General features: G+C 42.6%; 1 protein-coding gene across 1 annotated transcript; it reads left to right on the top strand.

Moving 5' to 3' along the window:
* Positions 1-2,248: 2,248 nt before the first annotated feature.
* OLFML1 (olfactomedin like 1) lies at positions 2,249-18,684 on the top strand. The gene is made up of 3 exons (XM_073604459.1): positions 2,249-2,661; positions 10,364-10,652; positions 17,144-18,684. The coding sequence occupies exons 1-3, from the start codon at positions 2,539-2,541 to the stop codon at positions 17,926-17,928; spliced, it is 1,197 nt and encodes a 398-aa protein (XP_073460560.1). The 5' UTR covers positions 2,249-2,538; the 3' UTR covers positions 17,929-18,684.
* The last annotated feature ends 693 nt before the right edge of the window (positions 18,685-19,377 follow it).

Genomic DNA, 19,377 nt, shown 5'->3' with positions numbered 1-19,377 from the left:
GAATGTATAGTGTTTTTAAACATATTTTCTTTCTGTTTTATGCTTAGAATTTTAAAAAAGTTAGCTTTTTGTCAGATATATATGAAATATTGCATACAAAAATATCATATTCACATTCCTGCCCAGGAGGTGGTTCTCTAGATTCATTGTCACATCTTTACTCGGCTAACAGGAACAGCTTTACTAAAACAAAAGTCTCAATAACTAAAGCTGAAATCTACACACACAACTGAATCAATAATTAGAGTTACACATTACCTTAACTATCCTTCCCAGACGGCCTGCTACCAAGTGTCAGTTAGAGAATGACAGTCTGAAAGCAAACAGCTTCTGTTGCTCTCTCTTTAAAAGAAAAAAAACATATTGCTCCATGACCTCAATGTCATGACAGCACCAAAATAAAGAAGTATAACATTAGAAAAAAAATTAAAATAAGATTGATCCAAAACTATTTTTGTGGGTGTGGTAGGGAATGGTCTATGCCTAATATTATGTACTAAAAGGTATCCTTCTTTCCCATCTCAGAAGGTAAGAAGGTATGTTATATGGGTATTTAGCACCCAAACGAAATGTTCCTATTGTTTAGATTTGCACATTAAAATATATTTAAAGTAATGTTTACCATTTTGCAACGAGTAGGAAAGGTTAGAACCTTTTTTTATTCCCTGTATCCCCACTGGAGGGATTCACCTTCTCAATATTTCCTGGTGACCATTGTCACTGGAACTGAAAGTGAAAGAAAATCTAAACTTTTGCGTTGTCAGTTGATTAAAGAAGTACAGCCAGTTCGTTCTGCACTCCTGTGACCCATTTCCAGCAGACAGCAGGCTTCAGCCCGCTGTTGGCTGATGTCACAGAGCTGGTCGAGGCTCAGGCAAGATCTCAAAAATGAAGTCGAGATCCACCCTCACGCCTGGTCCAGCACCCAGCTTAGCCTATAAGCGTGCCACCAAGAGCCTGAGCTGATTGCTCCTGGCCCCTCCACAGCCCAGCGCTCCAGTGAGCGAGGAGGAAGCACAGCAGACAGTGGTGATAGGTGGTGTTTGATCGCTCGGTTCTCCGTTTTAGAGCCGGCAGGGGACAGATGCAGCATCGGACTGATGCTGCATCCACCTAGGTAAGTTTGATTCTGAAAAAAAGAACATACTTCTCTTTTAAGAATAGAGGAGAGATCTTCCAATGGGAACACTTCTGGTGTCAACTGCCTAACAAAAGGAGGGATCTCTTCTCACTTCCTATTATGTTTTAAGACATTAAGTGTTCTGTCCTGGCTGTAGATTTCCCTGTGTGTAGCTCGACATGCAGCTAAACCCTCCTATTCTGCAATAATACAGACTGAACGTAATCCTGAAGCGTTATTGTCAAAAACAGGGTGGGTAAATCTGTTGGGAAAAACAAATGAAAAATACATACAATCAATGAAACATACAGAAGCACAATGAAAAAATTAGGCTGCAGATGGCAATAAATCCATGCTCACCAGAGATGCTACCTGTAGGGGATGTAAGTTCAGTTCACAAAATGTGCTTCAGAGATGATGGCTGATTTCCTCTCTCCCTCAGTTCTTAAAATGGAGTCTGAGCTCCCAGGATGCACCTGTTTCCTTTTGTTAGATTGAAGGATAATGGGAGCTTTTATTAAAGCTAAACAGTATTTGGCTTCTGCAAAACAGTAAATTTATTCCGGGCTTCATCTACTGGCTGAATTTTCCTGCTGAAGGCAGAACAGAAAATGAAGGATAATCTCCCCAATGTACTCATGGCTCATGCACCCCAGCAGCATTTCCCAACGTAGTCCCAATGCAAAAACAGGGCAAATTGCCCTACGGCTTCAGTTCACATCAATACACTGAGTTGGCATGCCAGAAAAACAAATGTTGCTTTTTTACTATAGTGGATGGCAGTACAAACTGTACACATAACACATGCTGTGTGGTATAAATTATCACTAGCACAGACAGCAAAAAAAAAATTGTGAAGTGTTTTACCAAATTCTTACTTTATCCAAAACTTCAAAACAGTCTCAGCTTTGTATCTTAATGTTCATGACTAAAGTGACTGCAAATTGAGCAAAGAGGAAAAAGTGTTGAGTGGCTTGTCCTGCCAATGTCTGGCCAGGTTTAAACAGGAAAAACAAATGTTGGCACTTATAGTTACACATCACATGGTTATCCAGGAATATTCTGAACACATTCTGTAGAAACCTTTAGAAACCTTTTTTGCTCACTGTGTAATATAACTCCCCTTGTATAGTTTTACTTTTGCTGCCGGGAAAACAGTAAGTGAAAGACCCTGTAAGTTGCAGATGTGAATAATTGCCTCATGTAGTGAGCATATGGATTCTATTACAACATTTGGCAAAATTCCTAGAAGAAAGAATTTATATTAAGCATTGTTCGTCCTGAGAGAGAGGCTGCAAGAATCTTTTCCGAATCTTCACTCCCCCCCCTCTTAATCAGCATTCATATGTAAGGACACCACATGAAACAAATCTGGACTTTACAGCACCAAGGCAGCCTTGTCTGAAGGACTTTAGAACATGGAGCTTTATTGTTTGCAAATGCTATCCGTACTTCTGGCCATAACTCAGAGGAACATTCAGTGCGAAGTTCAAGATGAAAACATTATTCGATACATCGAGAAACGGATTTTGGGTCTGGAGGTATGTAATGCATTATTCAATCTGACAACACGTCTTCCTTTATTTTTCAAGTTGGAGCTGGATTTAAAAGGATTTTCAATGTTCCGCAAGGAAATGGAAAGACAATTTACTCATCACCCACAAAGGACTGACAAGGGGTTCCTGGCTTTTGGTCTCTTGCCAGTCAGCGTTTCTTTACCATAAAAACATTCCATGCCAACTGATGATGTGCTCTCAGCAGATCAACTTTTTTTATTGCAAAGCAGATCCTTTCTCGGAATAACATTGTTCTGAGTTCTCAGCATTTGATGGAGGTCTAAGCAGGGTGAATCTTGCTGACCCTAATTGGACCAAGAATGTAGGTGTTTCCAGAAAATGATCACTATTAGTGATTATGGTGACTCTTGCACATTTAGCAAGCTAAGCATATAATATAGCTATAGACTGCCACTTCTGACAGTTTCAGCAGTGTCAATGGCTTTCTCTGACCAACAGCCCAAAGATGTCAACCACCCCTCTCCCCCTTCCCAGCCCTAACAGTAGCAAGCCGTGTGCAATCCCCAGTGAGAACAGAAGCTGTGTGTGGGACTATGATATAGTATGATATGATGTATAGCTCCTAACTATCTGTCACTTGGAGGAACTGTCCCTCTTTTGAGACCAGATTCCTCACTCTCTCTTGGTCAGGAAATAGAAAGTGCAAAGGAAAAGCCACTCCAATAAGCCTCTCTAATCCCTTGGAGAAATCCCGACCTACCACACAGTGCTGGCTGTGCTCAAGTCTGCGAAGGAAAAGAAGTCCTGGACTGCCGCACTCCATGCAAAAACATCTTTATTGAAAAAATGCGTTTAAAATCCAAAATAGCAAACAAAACAAAGGGTGGACATGACGGGCATAAAATAGCTAACGCGTTTCACATTCAAAGATGCTTACTTTTAGCTATGAGTAAGCATATTTGAATGTGAAACGCGTTAGTATTTTATGCCCGCCATGTCCACCCTTTGTTTTGTTTGCTATTTTGGATTTTAAACGCATTTTTTCAATAAAGATGTTTTTGCATGGAGTGCGGCAGTCCAGGACTTCTTTTCCTTCCCTCTTGGTCTGATGTGTACATCTCTATACTGAATGTACTATTTTGCTACCAAAACTGTTATGCTGCACTAACATTTTTATCCAACCTCTATATTACTGGATTTATTTTTATTTTTTTTTAAGTCAAACCAATATAAAGAAAATTTTGAGGTAAAAAAAAGCACTTGTGTGGTTTAGCCAATCATATTAGATCTTTCTAGTCCATGTAACCAGGGCCATGGCAGGGAGGTTTTCTTTGCCTAAAAGCTGTGTGCTGAAAGGTTTCCCTCTTTATCATTTCATAAAGGTGGGAGGTATGACCGCAGGTATTACAGGGGATGGTGGATTTTGGCAATATAAACAAACCAGTCATGTGATCCACCTGCATATTTAAACTTGACAGTGCCTCTTTGGTAACCTAAACTGAACTGTTCTAATTAACTACCAAGTGTTACACTGTAGCAAACTAAAGTTTTCTTGCAACCCCTACATTTCTGAATTTGCTATTTTCAAACTCCAGCTTAAAAAAGTAGTTCCACACGTTTTTAAGGTTAATTAAAAGTCAGCAGCTACATAGCTGCTGACTTTTAATAAACCGACACTTACCTGCCCCATGATCCAGCAATGTGGCCGCCCAGAGGCTAGCTCCTCTCCCCTTCCTCTCCTCGGCGCCGTCATGGTAACTATGGGCACCCGGCCATGACAGTTTACGGCTTCACGGCCGGGCACGCACTGCGCATGCACTCTCCTATTGGCCAGCCGATCTTCTGGGACCTGAGTTGTGTCCCAGAAGATTGCTGGCAGGGAGGGGCCGCCTAGGCGACGCCTCCTCTCACCCTAGGCTAAGATAGGAAGCAGTAAGTGGGACAGGAAGTCCCACGTAAAAAAGGGTACACACTCCCCCCCCCCCACAAAAAAAATGGCATGCCAATTATGGCATGTCAGGCGAGGAATGCTTAAAGTGGAAGTTACACTTTTGGGTGGAACTCCACTTTAAGGAAAGCATTGGTAGATTTAAATTAACATTTTTAATTATTGCCAGTTTACTTATTTGTGGATGTAGTAGAAGTGTGTCCTTTTACTAAAATCAGCATTTCTCATTATTTTTTAACATGAAGCAACCCTTGAAATAACTTTATGGACTCAGAGAACCCCTGCTAACAAATACTAGTTCTACAGCTCATGGTAGATTAGTGTGATGGTCAATGAGAATAATGCTCCATAGTTTTGTGGTCATCAGAAAGAATTCCCCTCATACAGATAGCTAAAAAGATCTTTGGGGTCAGTGGTTACTTATCTGAATAACAGAAATTTATCATAGCTCAAGGTACCCCTAGCAACCTCTGAAGGAACCTTGGTTGAGAAAAGCTGGCTTTTATACTTTGTGCCAAAAGCTGTCCTACTTCCTACTTCCTAAAGTTGTAGCAGACTTCAAACAAATTAGTTGTTCTTTAACATGTAATTGCAGCTTTAATAGTCATTTTCAGGTCTGAAGATTTTATTAAAATAAAACCTGGTAATCCTGCCATAAAGATACTTGTTCAGGCACCTCCTGTTAAAGGCTGACAACACTCTGTCCATGTTTCCTAAGTGCTCTCCTGCACTCTCACTCTATCACATGTACTCCCGGTGGAAACTTTAAAGTGTAAGTTCACCCTAAAACTAAAATCTCTAAATCTACTGGCATCCACAATCTAAGACTAACCTATCTAACCCTGTTAAGAAGAAATCACTATACATACCTTTTCTGAAGCCGCTCCGGTCCGGTCTCCAGTGGTAGAAGCTCCGCAGAGGAGACAGCCGACAATGGCTGGGAAATGCCAGGGAAGTGACATCACCCATAGACTTACTATGGGGCTTTCATTGTTGGCTGCCCCCTCTGTACCCGCCTACACAGAGAAGCCGGCATAGACAGCTCAGCGTGGGACCGGAGCGGCTTCAGAAAAGGTATGTATAGCAACTTCGTCTTTACAGAGCTAGATAGGTTAGCCTTAGACTGTTGATGCCAGTAGATTTAGAGATTTTAGTATTAGGGTTAACTTCTACTTTAAGTGACCATGGCCACACTCAATACTCAGACATGCTCTTTTTTTTTTGTCGCAGCCACTACTGAGCAAATGTATGTAGACAGAGTGTTTGAAAATGTAGTACAGTGGAACCTCGGTTTGCGAGTAACGCGGTTAACGAGCGTTTCACAACTCGAGCACTGTATTTTTAGAAGTCGGAACTCGGTTTGAGAGTGTTGTCTCACAAAACGAGCATGAGTCAGGCCAAAAGCAGTGTGCAGTACTGCTTTTGGCCGGAGGTGGTGGGCGCCGAAGCCGAGCAGAGCCGAACGTCGACGATCGCAGCCGATCGGTGCAGTTCGGAAATGCACAGAAAGGCCTGAGGACACTTCGGCTGACCTTGGCAAATCTCGGGTAGGAAGTCTTTCCAAGGTTTGCCGAGGTCAGCCGAAGTGTGCTCAGGCCTTTTCGGCCGTTTCTGAGGCTCTCCGGCGCCCCCCCGCCTCTGGCCGCATGAGGTATTGCATCCCATTGAAGTCAATGTGGAACTAATTATTTTCGTTTCCATTGACTTCAATGGGAAAACTCGCTTTGATATGCGAGTACTTTGATTACGAGCGTACTCCTGGAACGGATTATGCTCGTAATCCGAGGTTCCACTGTATGTAGACAGAAGTGGTTGAAAAGAAGCTGATGTTGGTCTGCTGTATTCCCTGTTTCACCTAAATATCTGAAAGGAGGCTAAATTTGCTTTGCTGCATTGCCCCATCCTGAGCTTATTTGCTCATCAGCAAAAACTTGTTCATAGCAGCCAAAAGGACAATTTTTCAGGCCTGGAAGAAACCTACAGTCCCCTTCCAGGGAGTGAGAGACCGTTTGATGGCCATGATGCCTAATGAACAAATGTCTAGTATTCTAAATGACTCGCGAGTTAAGTTCTTAAAAGTTTGGGAACCATGGTTGATGTATGCTTTCCCTGATCTTCCCCTGACAAGCGTGGGTCGACTTTAACAGGTGCCCCAGGTCGATCCCGGGTCCCTACCTTCCCTTTCTCCCGTTCCCTTCGCTCTTATCATTCTTCCCTGTCTTTACTCTTGTTTCCTCTCTTTTGATGGGTTTGTTAACCCTCTTTAGTTGTTTATTGCTGTCCAGGACTACCCACAGGGCGTCCTTGACACATATGTCCTGGCTACTTTGTCAAAATGTGGGGTTTCCCCCAAAATATATGTAATGTTTACATTTTAAGAAGCAGACCCTCCTTCCTTCGTTTATATAGTGTGAATGTGAATTTATGTCCTGGATACTTTAGCAACAATGTGGGCTTTCCCCCAAAATGTTCATGTCGCCAGTCATAACCCCTGCGTGGGCGGACTAGGTGCTTCTTTTTTGTATCACTGTACATTTGATATATTTGCAATTCAAATTCTTGAACCAGAAAAGAAGCTAATGGAGATTGATGGCACTAAAATGCAAAAAATAAAAACAATGTTAAAATATTATTGTATGAAAAAAATGGCAATCTACTTTATCTAGGCACAGATGTCTAAAAGGAACCAACGGGTTAAAATGCCTGAAAACAAAAGATTGCTTATTGCCTTCCTAACTTGAAGGCTCCATTTACAATGGAGCTGCTTTGTTTTTAATGTGATGTGTTTCAATTGCATTTCCAGTTCACAGAAGGAAGTTCTGAATGTATCTGTAAGCTCGGGAGATTCATTAGTCCTGCTTTTAGCACACACACTATGCTGCTTTACAACTCGTCCTTTGAGCATAATACTTCTGCTTTAGGAAAGCTGTAGCAAAACAAACACATATATGTATGTATTAATGGGGCACTTGTGTATAAAGATAACACTGCTTTTCAACCAGTAACTAGAGAATGAGGCATTTATATAAAAATCACTTCACAGATATGATATGCTGAGCATCGTTTGTGTATAAAGTGGTAACATAATAGGAATGCATTCCAGTTTACAACCCTTTCTGAGTATGAGCACTTGCTGTTTTTATTGCCAATGTATGAGTGAGCTGATGTAAGGAATGCCTGTGCTATAACAATACCAACTGATTCAAATTCCACATTTTTGGAACTATTCGAATTTGGATCAGTCGAAAAATGATCAACCGATCCAAATTCTGGTTAAGGAGCGGGCCGGGAAGTCGGCCGCCGCGTCCTTAACAACCGATGACTCATCATCTGTCAGCGGGCTTTCCCACTGGTAGCTGTAATGTAAATGTAGCACCCTCTAGTTAGGTAGGTACTAGAGTGAGGATTTTTCTAGCAGAGTAGGAAAATTTAGGCAGGCCTAGCTGATGGCTAAGCCTGTTTGTTTTCATTCTGAGCTGGTAGTGGCTCAGGGCAGGGTTGGGTGAGTCACAGGTAACATCATTGTCACCTCCTTCTTCTTTATAGAAGGTACTAGAAAGAAAGGAGGAGGAGAGGTGGTGCTGCCTGGGGTAATCTAAGGAGCCTTGACCAATCCCCAACTTGGATTGGTAGGGGGCAGGCCTCCTAAAATACCCAGGGTCAGCCTAGCTGGGGAGGAGTTGTCGGGTGGAAGAGCTGGAGTAAGAGAGTGTGGAGGCTGTCGGGGCGCATGGGAGCTCCCCAGTCTGATGGGGGAGGGGGTGACCCCGGGCCGGGGCTCGGGTGCATCCAGGAGAGAAGAGATCCTGCAAGGAGAGGCACATGAGAGAGCTAGGAGAGGACAGTGGGAGAGAACGCTGCTAAGAGACTCCAGGAAGGACAACTGGTCGCAGCCAGGAGGGTTGGTGAGTGGTGACTAGAGAGGCAAGCCTGAGAGAACTTGGAGATTGCAGTTTGAGATGGGTGCAGAACCAGAAGAGAGGACAGTGGGAAGGGTGGTAGAAAGAGGTGTGCAGAGGACAGTTAGCACCTGAACTATTTCTACAGCACAGGGGCCCGAGGCCTCTGCTCGCAAGAGGCAGTTCACTGAGGCCTGGCTGAGTTCATGTCAAGCCTAACATATAGTGCTAGCTAGTCTGGAGGAGTTACAGTCTGCATCAAGGGAAGTGCTGGTGGAGTTACAGTCTGCAGCAAGCGAAGTTCTTGAGAAGTAATGGTATACAGAAAGTGAAGTGCTGGAGGAGTGAAGGATAAGAGGTCTTAAGCAAGAGTTGTGCTGGTTCAATCCCCTTAATAAAAACAAAAAGAACAAAACTTATGGACTGTTCTATGTCTCTGAGTGTCTGAGAGATGGTTGCCAGGTTGGGCAGGGTGACATTTGAACCACTACATCCAGCAACCCCTAAGAGAGTATGAGAGAGGGGGTATGGCTACATAAAAAGATTGCAATCCATACCAGACCCTTTGGGTCTGGTATATATTTTAAGGGGAACCCCACTTTCTTTTTTTTAAACGGCGTGGGGCCCCCAAAATCCATACCAGACCCTTATCTGAGCATGCAGCCCAGCAGCAAGCAAGGAAAGGGGGGATGAGCTGAACCATAACAGGCCACATGCCCATAACATGGGGGGGGGGGGTGATTTGAGGCATGGAGGGCTGATGACAGGGCATGCTGGGTTAATGATATCACAAGGGGGCGGGGTCACCCACTGACATCATCAGATGACTCCACCCCTTAGCTATTTAAGAAATTTTGGGGTCAAAATGCTACATTTCAAATTTACATTTGCTGAAAATAACCCAAATCAGTGTATATTATTTAGTCTGTAAGAAAGTTATAGAGTCCTCAAACTATGGTATATAAATCTGAAAATCAATTGATTCTTATGTTCTGACAGATCTAATTTCTTTTGGCCTTTAAATGCAGTTCACCCCCTTACCCTGTGCTGCTGCTGGGAAGAAGCTGAAGGGGGAACTGGGAAGCAGAAAGTGCAGGGTCTGGAGAAGGACCAGAGGAGGGCTGGAATCAGCTGCAGGAGTCTGCTGAATGCTGAGACCAGGGAAGGCAGAGAGAAGGGGGTGCTGGATCTGTAGGAGGAATCCTGTCCTCCTCTCTACTGCCAACTGCTGAGACGGCGGAAGGGGGCAGAGACAAGCCTCTCTGTGGCTGCACGGAGAAGCACAGGATCTGACAGAGTAGTTCTGTCCTCCTCTTTGCTGCTGAATACTGAGACCAGAGGAGGCAGAGACGGATGAGGAAGTGCTGGATCTGTAGGAGGAGTCTTGTCCTCCTCTCTGCTGCCATCTGCTGAGATGGAGGAAGGGAGGCAGGGACAAGCCTTTCCATGCTGCACGGAGAACCACAGGATCTGACAGAGGAGTTCTGTCCTCCTCTTTGCTGCTAACTGCTGAGACAAGGTGGGGGCAGAGACGGTGGGGGTGCTGCAGCAGCAGGAGAGGTGCAAGGGCCACACAATGAGGCTATTGGGCCTTGTGTTTGACTCATGTGCTCTAGCAGGCCTAGAAAAAACAGGCCCCTTCCCCCTATTCAACATGAACAAAACATGCATGAAGGTGATAAGTCCTGGACTGCAAATTAACTTGCAAAAGGTAAACCTTAATTGCATTTTTTTCAACTCACATAACCACTTAACAATTTTTTATTAGGTAAGTGTCGGATGTATGATATTTTTGTATTGCAAATTAAATTAATACAAATGTAAAAAATACTTAAAGTTAAAAAGAAAAACAATAGCATGACTGTTTACTGTCTTTCAGGACAGACTGCTCAAGTGTGAACACAATGTCCAGCTATTCCTCCATGAATTTCAAGAGCTGTCACACAAGTTGGTGTCAAGTCTGGAGAAGTTCAGTAAATATAAAGTGGAAGTGAAGGGTGAGATGGAAAATATGTGGGAAAGACTGGAAAGAGCTGAGTGGGATATTGACTACCTGGAGACTGCAAGCTCCTCAAAAGCCCAAGTGGAAGTTGATGACCAACTGATGGAGAAGCAACTTCTCGAACAGGCAGAAGAGAAGAAGAAGCTACAGCTCAAACTCAGCACGAGTGAGTACAAGTTAATGGTCATTCTGCTACAGTGCCTTGAAAAAGTATTCACACCCCTTGAAATTTTCCACATTTTGTCATGTTACAACCAAAAACGTAAATGTATTTTATTGGGATGATTTTATGTGATAGACCAACACAAAGTGGCACATAATTGTGAAGTGGAAGGAAAATTATAAATGGTTTTCAACATTTTTTACAAATAAATATCTGAAAAGTGTGGCGTGCATTTGTATTCAGCCCCCCTAAATCAATACTTTGTAGACCCAACTTTTGTTACAATTACAGCTGCATGCCTTTTTGGGGATGTCTCTACCAACTTTGCACATCTACAGAGTGAAATTTTTGATCATTCTTCTTTGCAAAATAGCTCAAGCTCTGTCAGATTGGATGGAGATCGTCTGTGAACAGAAATGTTCAAATCTTGCCACAGATTCTCAATTGGATTTAGGTCTGGACTTTGACTTGTCCATTCTAACACATGAATATACTTTGATCTCAACCATTCCATTGTAGCTCTGGCTCAATGTTTATTGTCGTCCTGCTGGAAGGTGAACCTCTGCCCCAGTCTCAAGTCTTTTGCAGACTAACAGGTTTTCTTCTAAAATTGCCCTGTATTTGACTTCATCCATCTTCCTATCAATTTTGACCAGCTTCCCTATCCCCGCTGAAGAAAAGCATCCCCACAACATAATGCTGCCACCACCATGTTTCACGGTGGGGATGGTGTGTTCAGGGTGATGTGCAGTGTTAGTTTTCCGCGTTTTGCTTTTAGGCCAAAAAGTTCAATTTTGGTCTCATCCAACCAGAGCACCTTCTTCCACATGTTTGCTGTGTCCCCCACAAACTGCAAACGGGACTTCTTATGACTTTCTTTTCAACAATAACTTTCTTCTTGCCACTCTTCCATAAAGGCCAGATTTGTGGCGTGCACGACTAATAGTTGAAAGAAGAAAGTCACCCAGTGCACAACAACGCTGGATCTGCACAGTTAGTTTAAAAGATATATATATATCTCTATATATATGGGTGGTATTAGTCCTTAGTATGGTGGAAGTAGTCCATGCCAACTTAGGTGTATAACAAATAGTTCAGGTGCCAGCCACCCCCAGAGCATATCCAGTGAGAATGCAAAAAGAGGAAAGGAGGGAGGCGCACCTAAGTGTAGTATTAGAATAGCTTGTTTAATGCGCAAAGTAATGCACTTACATAAAAGCAGAAATCATGGGCATATCTGTATAAAAGGCGTCCTCCTCGAGGGGTTCCAGCAATCTGGTTTCCCATACATCCAGATGATGTCAGGAACTGTGTAGGGTGCATTTCTGCACGTGGCTTTATACAGATATGCCCTTGATTTCTGCTTTTATGTAAGTGCATTACTTTGCGCATTAAACATGCTTTTCTAATACTACACTTAGGTGCGCCTCCCTCCTTTCCTCTTTTTGCACGACTAATAGTTGTCCTGTTTACAGATTCTCCCACCTGAGCTGTGGATCTCTGCAGCTCCTCCAGAGTTACCATGGGCCTCTTGGCTGCTTCTCTGATTAATGCTCTCCTTGCCGGCCTGTCAGTTTAGGTGGACGGCCATGTCTTGATATGTTTGCAATAGTGCCATACTCTTTTCATTTTCGGATGATGGATTGAACAGTGCTCTGTGAGATGTTCAAAGCTTGGGATATTTTTTTTATAACCTAACCATGCTTCAAACTTCTCCACAACTTTATCCCTGACCCGTCTGGTGTGTTCCTTGCCCTTCATGATGCTGTTTGTTCACTAATGTTCTCTAACAAACCTCTGAGGGCTTCACTGAACAGCTGTAGTTATACCGAGACTAAATTACACACAGGTGGACTCTATTTAGGTGACTTCTGAAGGCAATTGGTTCCACTAGATTTTAGTTAGGGGAATCAGAGTAAAGGGTGCTGAATACAAATGCATTCCACACTTTTCAGATATTTATTTGTAAAAAAAAATTAAAAACCATTTATCATTTTCCTTCCACTTCACAATTATGTGACACTTTGTGGTCTATCACATAAAATCCCAATAAAATACATTTAGGTTTTTGGTTGTAACATGACAAAATGTGGAAAATTTCAAAGGGTATGAATACTTTTTCAGGGCACTGTATTTATAGGAGTTAAAAAAACTGAAGAAAGAATTTTTATGCAAAATTCAAAATTAGTTATAGGAAGATAGCAGATTGGAGGTCTCTGTATTGTCTTTTTAAATACAGCTGTTTAATCTGACTTACATACGACTCATACTTAAAGCAGAGTTCCACTCAAAGATGGAAATTCCACTTATCCGTCTCCTCCCCCCCTCCGGGGCCACATTTGGCACCTTTCAGGGGGGAACGGGTACCTGTTTTTGACAGGTACCGTTCCCTACTTCCGGGAGATGGGGCCACGGCGCCCCCCTCCTCCTTCCTCCGCTGCTGGACCAATTAGAAAGAACGGAGGCAGGGTGATATCACACTGGTCCAGAAAATAACGCCAGGCAGCCATCTTGCTGCTCACTGCATGCTGCCTCCTACTATCCAAGTGGTCTTGTCAGCAATCCTACATCACTGTATGACCATTTAACCCTTCCCTATGCTATCCAAAACTTAAAAATATTTTTTTGTCTGGAGTTACACTTAAAAAATGTACATGTTCCAACTTACATACCAATTTAACTTAAGAACAAACCTACAGAACCTTGTTCGTAACCCAGCCACTGCCTGCAGTGCATTTCTAGCCAAAACCTTTGCATGTAGCATAAGTTTTGACAGATAATCTATCAGGACACTAATGTAGGGTCTCACACTTCATCTTTAAAGTGTTACTAAACCCACAATAGTAAAATCAGTCTGTATATGCAGTAAAGCATGCTTGTTATACTTACTGTGAAGCCTAAGGGGTTAATACTCTGCATTGTGTAAAAAGGCTGTTTGATCTTGTCCTCTCTGATCCCCCCTTTCTTTTACTGTCCCCAATCCATCTGCTGCTAGAACAGAGCCTTGGGGCACCCTGCACATTCTCAGTTTGGTGTGTATTGCTAGAGAGTTTTTTTTTTTGAGAGGGTGCATGTGATCAGCACAGGGTCAATCAGCACTGTCCAGACAGAGGGTCAGGGGTCATGCAGCCTTATAGGACAGTCAGAGAATAATGAAAACCCTTCCTACAAGCTTTAACCAGAGACTGATAGAAGTCTCAAGACTGCTATATGCTGCTGATGAGAAAGGGTATTTAGCAGTTTATAGTTATTAAATAAATGCATTTCAATGTTCTGTGTATTGTGGGCGACCAGATATAGTGAATACAGGGTCCTGGGTTTAGTAACACTTTGAATTCCAACACTCATGAATTACTTCATGTGTTTAATTAGGATCTAATGGCACCTTACCTTCAGAGTCTAATTTTGGGTACACCAAAAAAAGAACCTCTCACTAGCATGCTGGCTGATAAAAAAAAGGGCCACTTCTTAACAGTAGTGTGCTAGCACCTTTTCTGTCTTATGGAAATTGTTTTTCAATTAAGTAGGTAGTAATGGTGACCACTGCATCCCCACCTAGTGATGTAGCACTGCCTAGTAACTACACTTCCTAACATACATTGCAAACCTCCAACATGCCATATTATGGAAAGGAGGATCTGTATAATGCAATCCCATATGACAGGCCAGGCTATGCAGTGAGCTGAGGATAAGAGTACAGTCACCCAATGTCTTGAACCAAGGCTTTGTGCAATCAGCAGCCAGGTGTTGCTAAAGCATTCCAACTATCAGGCTCCGTTCACACCATGGCGTTCCAGATCTCAGACGGAATGCCCACGATTCTGCCCACAATACCAAATCGCTGCAATTTGGGTGCCATTGAGTAGGCTAGGGTATATAAAAGACAGGCTAGGATATATAGAGGAGAGGCTAGTGTATACAGAGAGGCTAGGATATACAGAAAGGCTCGTGTATACAGAGAGGCTGGGTATACAGAGAGCCTAGTGTATACAGAGAGGCTGGGTATACAGAGAGGCTGGATATACAGAGAGGCTAGGGTACACAGAGAGGCTGGGTATACAGAGAGGCTAGTGTATACAGAGAGGCTGGGTATACAAAGAGGCTAGTGTATACAGAGAGGCTGGGTATACAAAGAGGTTACTGTATACAGAGAGGCTGGGTATACAGAGAGGCTAGTTTATATAGAGAGGCTGGGTATACAAAGAGGCTAGTGTATACAGAGAGGCTAGGGTATACAGAGAGGCTGGGTATACAGAGAGGCTAGTGTATACAGAAAGGCTAGGTATACAGAGAGGCTAGTGTATACAGAGAGGCTGGGTATACAGAGAGGCTAGGGTATACAGAGAAGCTGGGTATACAGAGAAGCTGGGTATACAGAGAGGCTGGGTATACAGAGAGGCTAGTGTATACAGAAAGGGTGAGTATACAGAGAAGATTGTTTTTTCAGAGAGGCTAGTGTATACAGAGAGGCTGGATATACAGAGAGGCTAGGGTATACAGAGAAGCTAGGGTATACAGAGAAGCTGGGTATACAGAGAGGCTAGTGTATACAGAGAGGTTGGGTATACAAAGAGGCTAGTGTATACAGAGAGGTTAGATATACAGAGAAGCTGGGTATACAGGGAAGCTGGGTATACAAAGAAACGAGAGTATACAGAGAGGCTAGGTATACAGAGTGACTAGGTATACAAAAAAATGCTAGTGTACATAGAGAAGCTGGGTATACAGATAGGCTGTGTATACAGAGAGGCTGGGTATACAGAGAAGCTGGGTATACAAAGAGGCTAGTGTATACAGAGAGGCTGGGTATACAGAGGGGCTAGGGTATACAGAGAGGCTGGGTATACAAAGAGGCTAGTGTATACAGAGAGGCTGGGTATTCAGAGAGGCTAGGGTATACAGAGAGGCTGGGTATACAGAGAGGCTGGGTATACAGAGAGGCTAGTGTATACAGAGAGGCTGGGTATACAGACAGGCTGGGTATACAGAGAGGCTAGTGTATACAGAGAGGCTAGGGTATACAGAGAGGCTGGGTATACAGAGAGGCCAGGGTACACAGAGAGGCTGGGTATACAGAAGACAGGCTGCCACCTGCCGCCTCCCCAGCTCAGGAGCTCATGTGAGGAAGTTCCTCCCGACTCTATGCCATGGGCGGAGCAAGGGAGGAGACTCGCTCTCACACTCATCTCCTGGCTCTGGCTGTCAGTGAAGCTTTGAGTGCAGATTCAGTTAGAGTGCCGCGGCTGTGCGGGACAGCACTGTGTCAGGCAGCCCGTGACACTCTCACGGTAGGGCTGGCCCTGGATTCGGGGCTATGGGCCCCAGATTCGGACTCTAGTCTCAATAGCCACCCCCTAACGACGCCTCTGATAAGCAGTAAATTAACTTTAAAACCTGGCTACTACTGACCTCTGTATTTGTAGCCACTGTGGAGTAGACATGTGCGATTCGTTTAGTTATGTATCCAAATTTGGGAAAGAATTTTGTTATTCAGGGTTTTGGAAGTATCTGAATTTCTGAATCACAATAGTAACCAATTTCAACTAATCCAAAAAAAAATAACAAATGAAATGAAATAACAAGTTTAAATTTGAAAAATGTCAAAATTAATTCCAATTAAAAAAATGTGATAATGAATTTGAATTAGAAAATGTATTTGAATTCAAAATGGAAACATACTTCAATAAATACAGAAAGGTATAAAAGTGAAATAAGAGGATAATAAGAATAGAAAAGAATAGAACAGAAAAAAAAATAGAATAGATTAGAACAGAATAGCATAGAACGGAATACAACAAATATAGCCGTCCGACATTCGAATCAATTTTAAAAAATAATGATTATACTAACCGAATCCGAATATGCTAAACAAATTATGATGAAACAAAAATATTAACTTAACAAACGGATCTGAAACTAAACACATTTTTCCGTCATGCTCATGTCTACATCCTTAACATTTGCAGCAATAGCTTCTCAGTTTACTTTCATTTTCCATGAAAAAACATACCGTCTATGGTCATCTTAAGAGGTCCTGTGCCCCTTTCCCCCTTCTTTTTGTTATCAGGAGTGATGTCACAAGTACTTCCTCCTCTACAATGTTCAGTGCAGTAGTACTTTGAGCCCAGGTTGCATGATTACACTTGGTAGTGAGATGAATTATGCTGGTCATCTTTGGGTCCTGGCCGCATCTAGTGGTGGAAAGTTTTACTGTGGGGGACAGTGCTGGACGCAAGGTCATTATTGCAATATGAGATGTTTTTTTTTCCAGATTATTCTTTTTATATTTGTTTGTTTTCCCTTTTGGGGTTGTGTTATTTGTTGGAAAGTGTTAAGAGGGCAGTGCAGGAGATTTGTTGGCACCATGAAACCAGTTCCGGGTGCTGAGAACCTCCTACAGAAAACTATGAGTCCCAAGCTCCCAACTCCTGGCACTGAGAATTAATTTACTGATAAACACAGCTACTTTAACTTATTGCTTTTCTTTTTTTGAGGTTGTTCAATAATGCTGGCACAAATCAAGTCTTTAAAAACTGTAAAGAGATCTGGGGGCGCTGTTGGCGCTTGGATGAAGAACACTGGTGACAGTTCAGAAAACATCTATTACTTTACTTACTACAGCAAGGATATGCTCCTAGAATTTGCTAACATTGAGGAATTTACCAGCTTAGATTTTCTGCAAAGAGCAGAAACTATATCACTGCCCTTCCCCTGGCAAGGAACTGGCCTCCAAGTCTACAAGAATGAGGTGTTTTTTCACAAGAATGGCACAACAAATGAAATTGTTAGATACAACATCCAGAAGAAAATTACACAGTCTATGCATCTGGAGGGTGCTGGGCTTAGTCCACCCTACCAGCTTTCACCATATACAAAAATTGATCTCGCCATAGATGAGCAAGGTCTTTGGGCCATTCACGCTGAACCTGAAGCTGATGGCATTCTTGTCCTTACAAAAATAGACCAGGCTGACATGGCAGTGACCCACGTGTGGAACACAACCTGCAGCAGCTACAATGCAGAGGCAGCCTTCATCATATGTGGAACGCTATACGTCATGTACAATAGTCCCAGTGGTGGAAGATCCCATATTGACTGTATTTTTGACACCTCTGATGTCATTGATGGCCATGAAACACCTACTCTGTACTTCCCAAAACGATACAGCAATCACTCTTCAGTGCATTACAATCCAAGAGACCAAATGCTCTATGCTTGGGATGATGGCTACCAAATCATCTATAAGTTTGAGGCAGCAAAGAAATATGAAAATTTCTGAATACAAGGGAACATTGAAATGGGCCGAATTTATCAGCATACCTGCATATAGTCTGTTTTGCCCATGACAAACAAAAAGATTCCAGTTATCACTTCTTCAGTGTCGGTTGAATATGTAAGGAAGACTCTGTCCTCTTGCTATGAGCAACATACTTCTTCATTCTGGTCCTTTGATACATTTTGGTCTATATATTAAAGAGCAGTTCTGTATTACCAGCTAATCAGTTTCTCCATTTCGTTGTTATAGGGCAGGTTTTTAAAACTAAGGAAAATATTGATTGGCTGCTTTGGACAACAGTTTTTTTCATATACTGTATATTTTTGCAAATGAAGTCCAACGTGTTAATTTTTTTTTTTTCCTCTTTCAGTCGTTCTTCAAACCAAAGTCACTATAAACACATATTTACCAAAAAATTATAAACAGAGACTTGTAGAGATGTAATATTAAAGAAAATCTGTCACAATTCACTGCTCTAAAGTTTTTTATTTATACCAAAGAAACATCTCTATGTTGCTGTTCTTTCTATACTCATCTACACTTTCCTATACCGGTACAGATGTTATGCCAATGACTCCAGCCGATTCAGATGTTCAAGCAACCCTGTTAGGAAATTACAAACCTGAAACACACCCCAGCACTGTGACATAGGCACCCTCCTACACTTACACACACTGCAACTAAACACTGCTAATGCCGCGTACACTCGATCGGAAATGGCGCCAGCAAAACTCAGATGAGAGCTTTTTGTCGGAAAATGCGACCGTGCGTATGCTGCATCGGTCTTTTGCTGGTGGAATTCCAGCCAGCAGAAGATCGAGATCATGTTCTCTATTTTTCGGTCGGGAAATGTTCCTATCCGAAAATGCGTTTGTCTGTCTGGAATTCGGATGCGCAAAAGATACACATGCTCGGAAACAATTTGACGCATGCTCAGAAGCATTGAACTTCATTTTCTCCGCTTGTCGTAGTGTTCTACGGCACCGCATTCTTGACAATCGAAAGTTCAGAGAACTTTTGTGTGACCATGTGTATGCAAGGCAAGCCTGAGCAGAATTCCGTCGGAAAAACCATCCAAGTTTTTTCTGATGGAAATTCCAATCGTGTGTATGCGGCATTACACCTTGAAGATTTGCTGAAAGTACGGCTGGCCAATACCAATCAATGTTAGTACCTAAACGCTGTTTGGCATGCCCTTGTCTAGGAAGGACAAGAAAAGTGTCAAATGTTCTCAATGGTGCTTGGATTTGAAACCAAGGAGTTTATCTACATTTGTCCTATGGCCTATTTGTTCTTCGGGCCCAGCTCCACTGTAGCTAACTGCTCTCCTCCTTTCTCCTCCAGACCAATTTGTTGGCCTATAGTGCACTTTTGGTCGATATGGAAGCTAGAGTAGTCAATCCAACTGTTTACTCACCTGGGCGATATCCCAGTAAAATTGTCCTTTTAGTT

Source organism: Aquarana catesbeiana, linkage group LG11 (genome assembly GCF_042186555.1).
Source record: "Aquarana catesbeiana isolate 2022-GZ linkage group LG11, ASM4218655v1, whole genome shotgun sequence".
Taxonomy (NCBI): domain Eukaryota; kingdom Metazoa; phylum Chordata; class Amphibia; order Anura; family Ranidae; genus Aquarana; species Aquarana catesbeiana.
The sequence above is the reverse complement of the archived record's forward strand: the minus strand, read 5'-3'. Positions and strand labels throughout refer to the sequence as shown.

Coding starts and splice junctions, on each gene's coding strand:
- OLFML1 (XM_073604459.1), top strand. CDS start 2,539: ATGGAGCTTTATTGTTTGCAAATGCTATCCGTACTTCTGGCCATAACT. Junction 2,662..10,363: donor AACGGATTTTGGGTCTGGAG/GTATGTAATGCA, acceptor ACTGTCTTTCAG/GACAGACTGCTCAAGTGTGA. Junction 10,653..17,143: donor ACAGCTCAAACTCAGCACGA/GTGAGTACAAGT, acceptor TCTTTTTTTGAG/GTTGTTCAATAATGCTGGCA.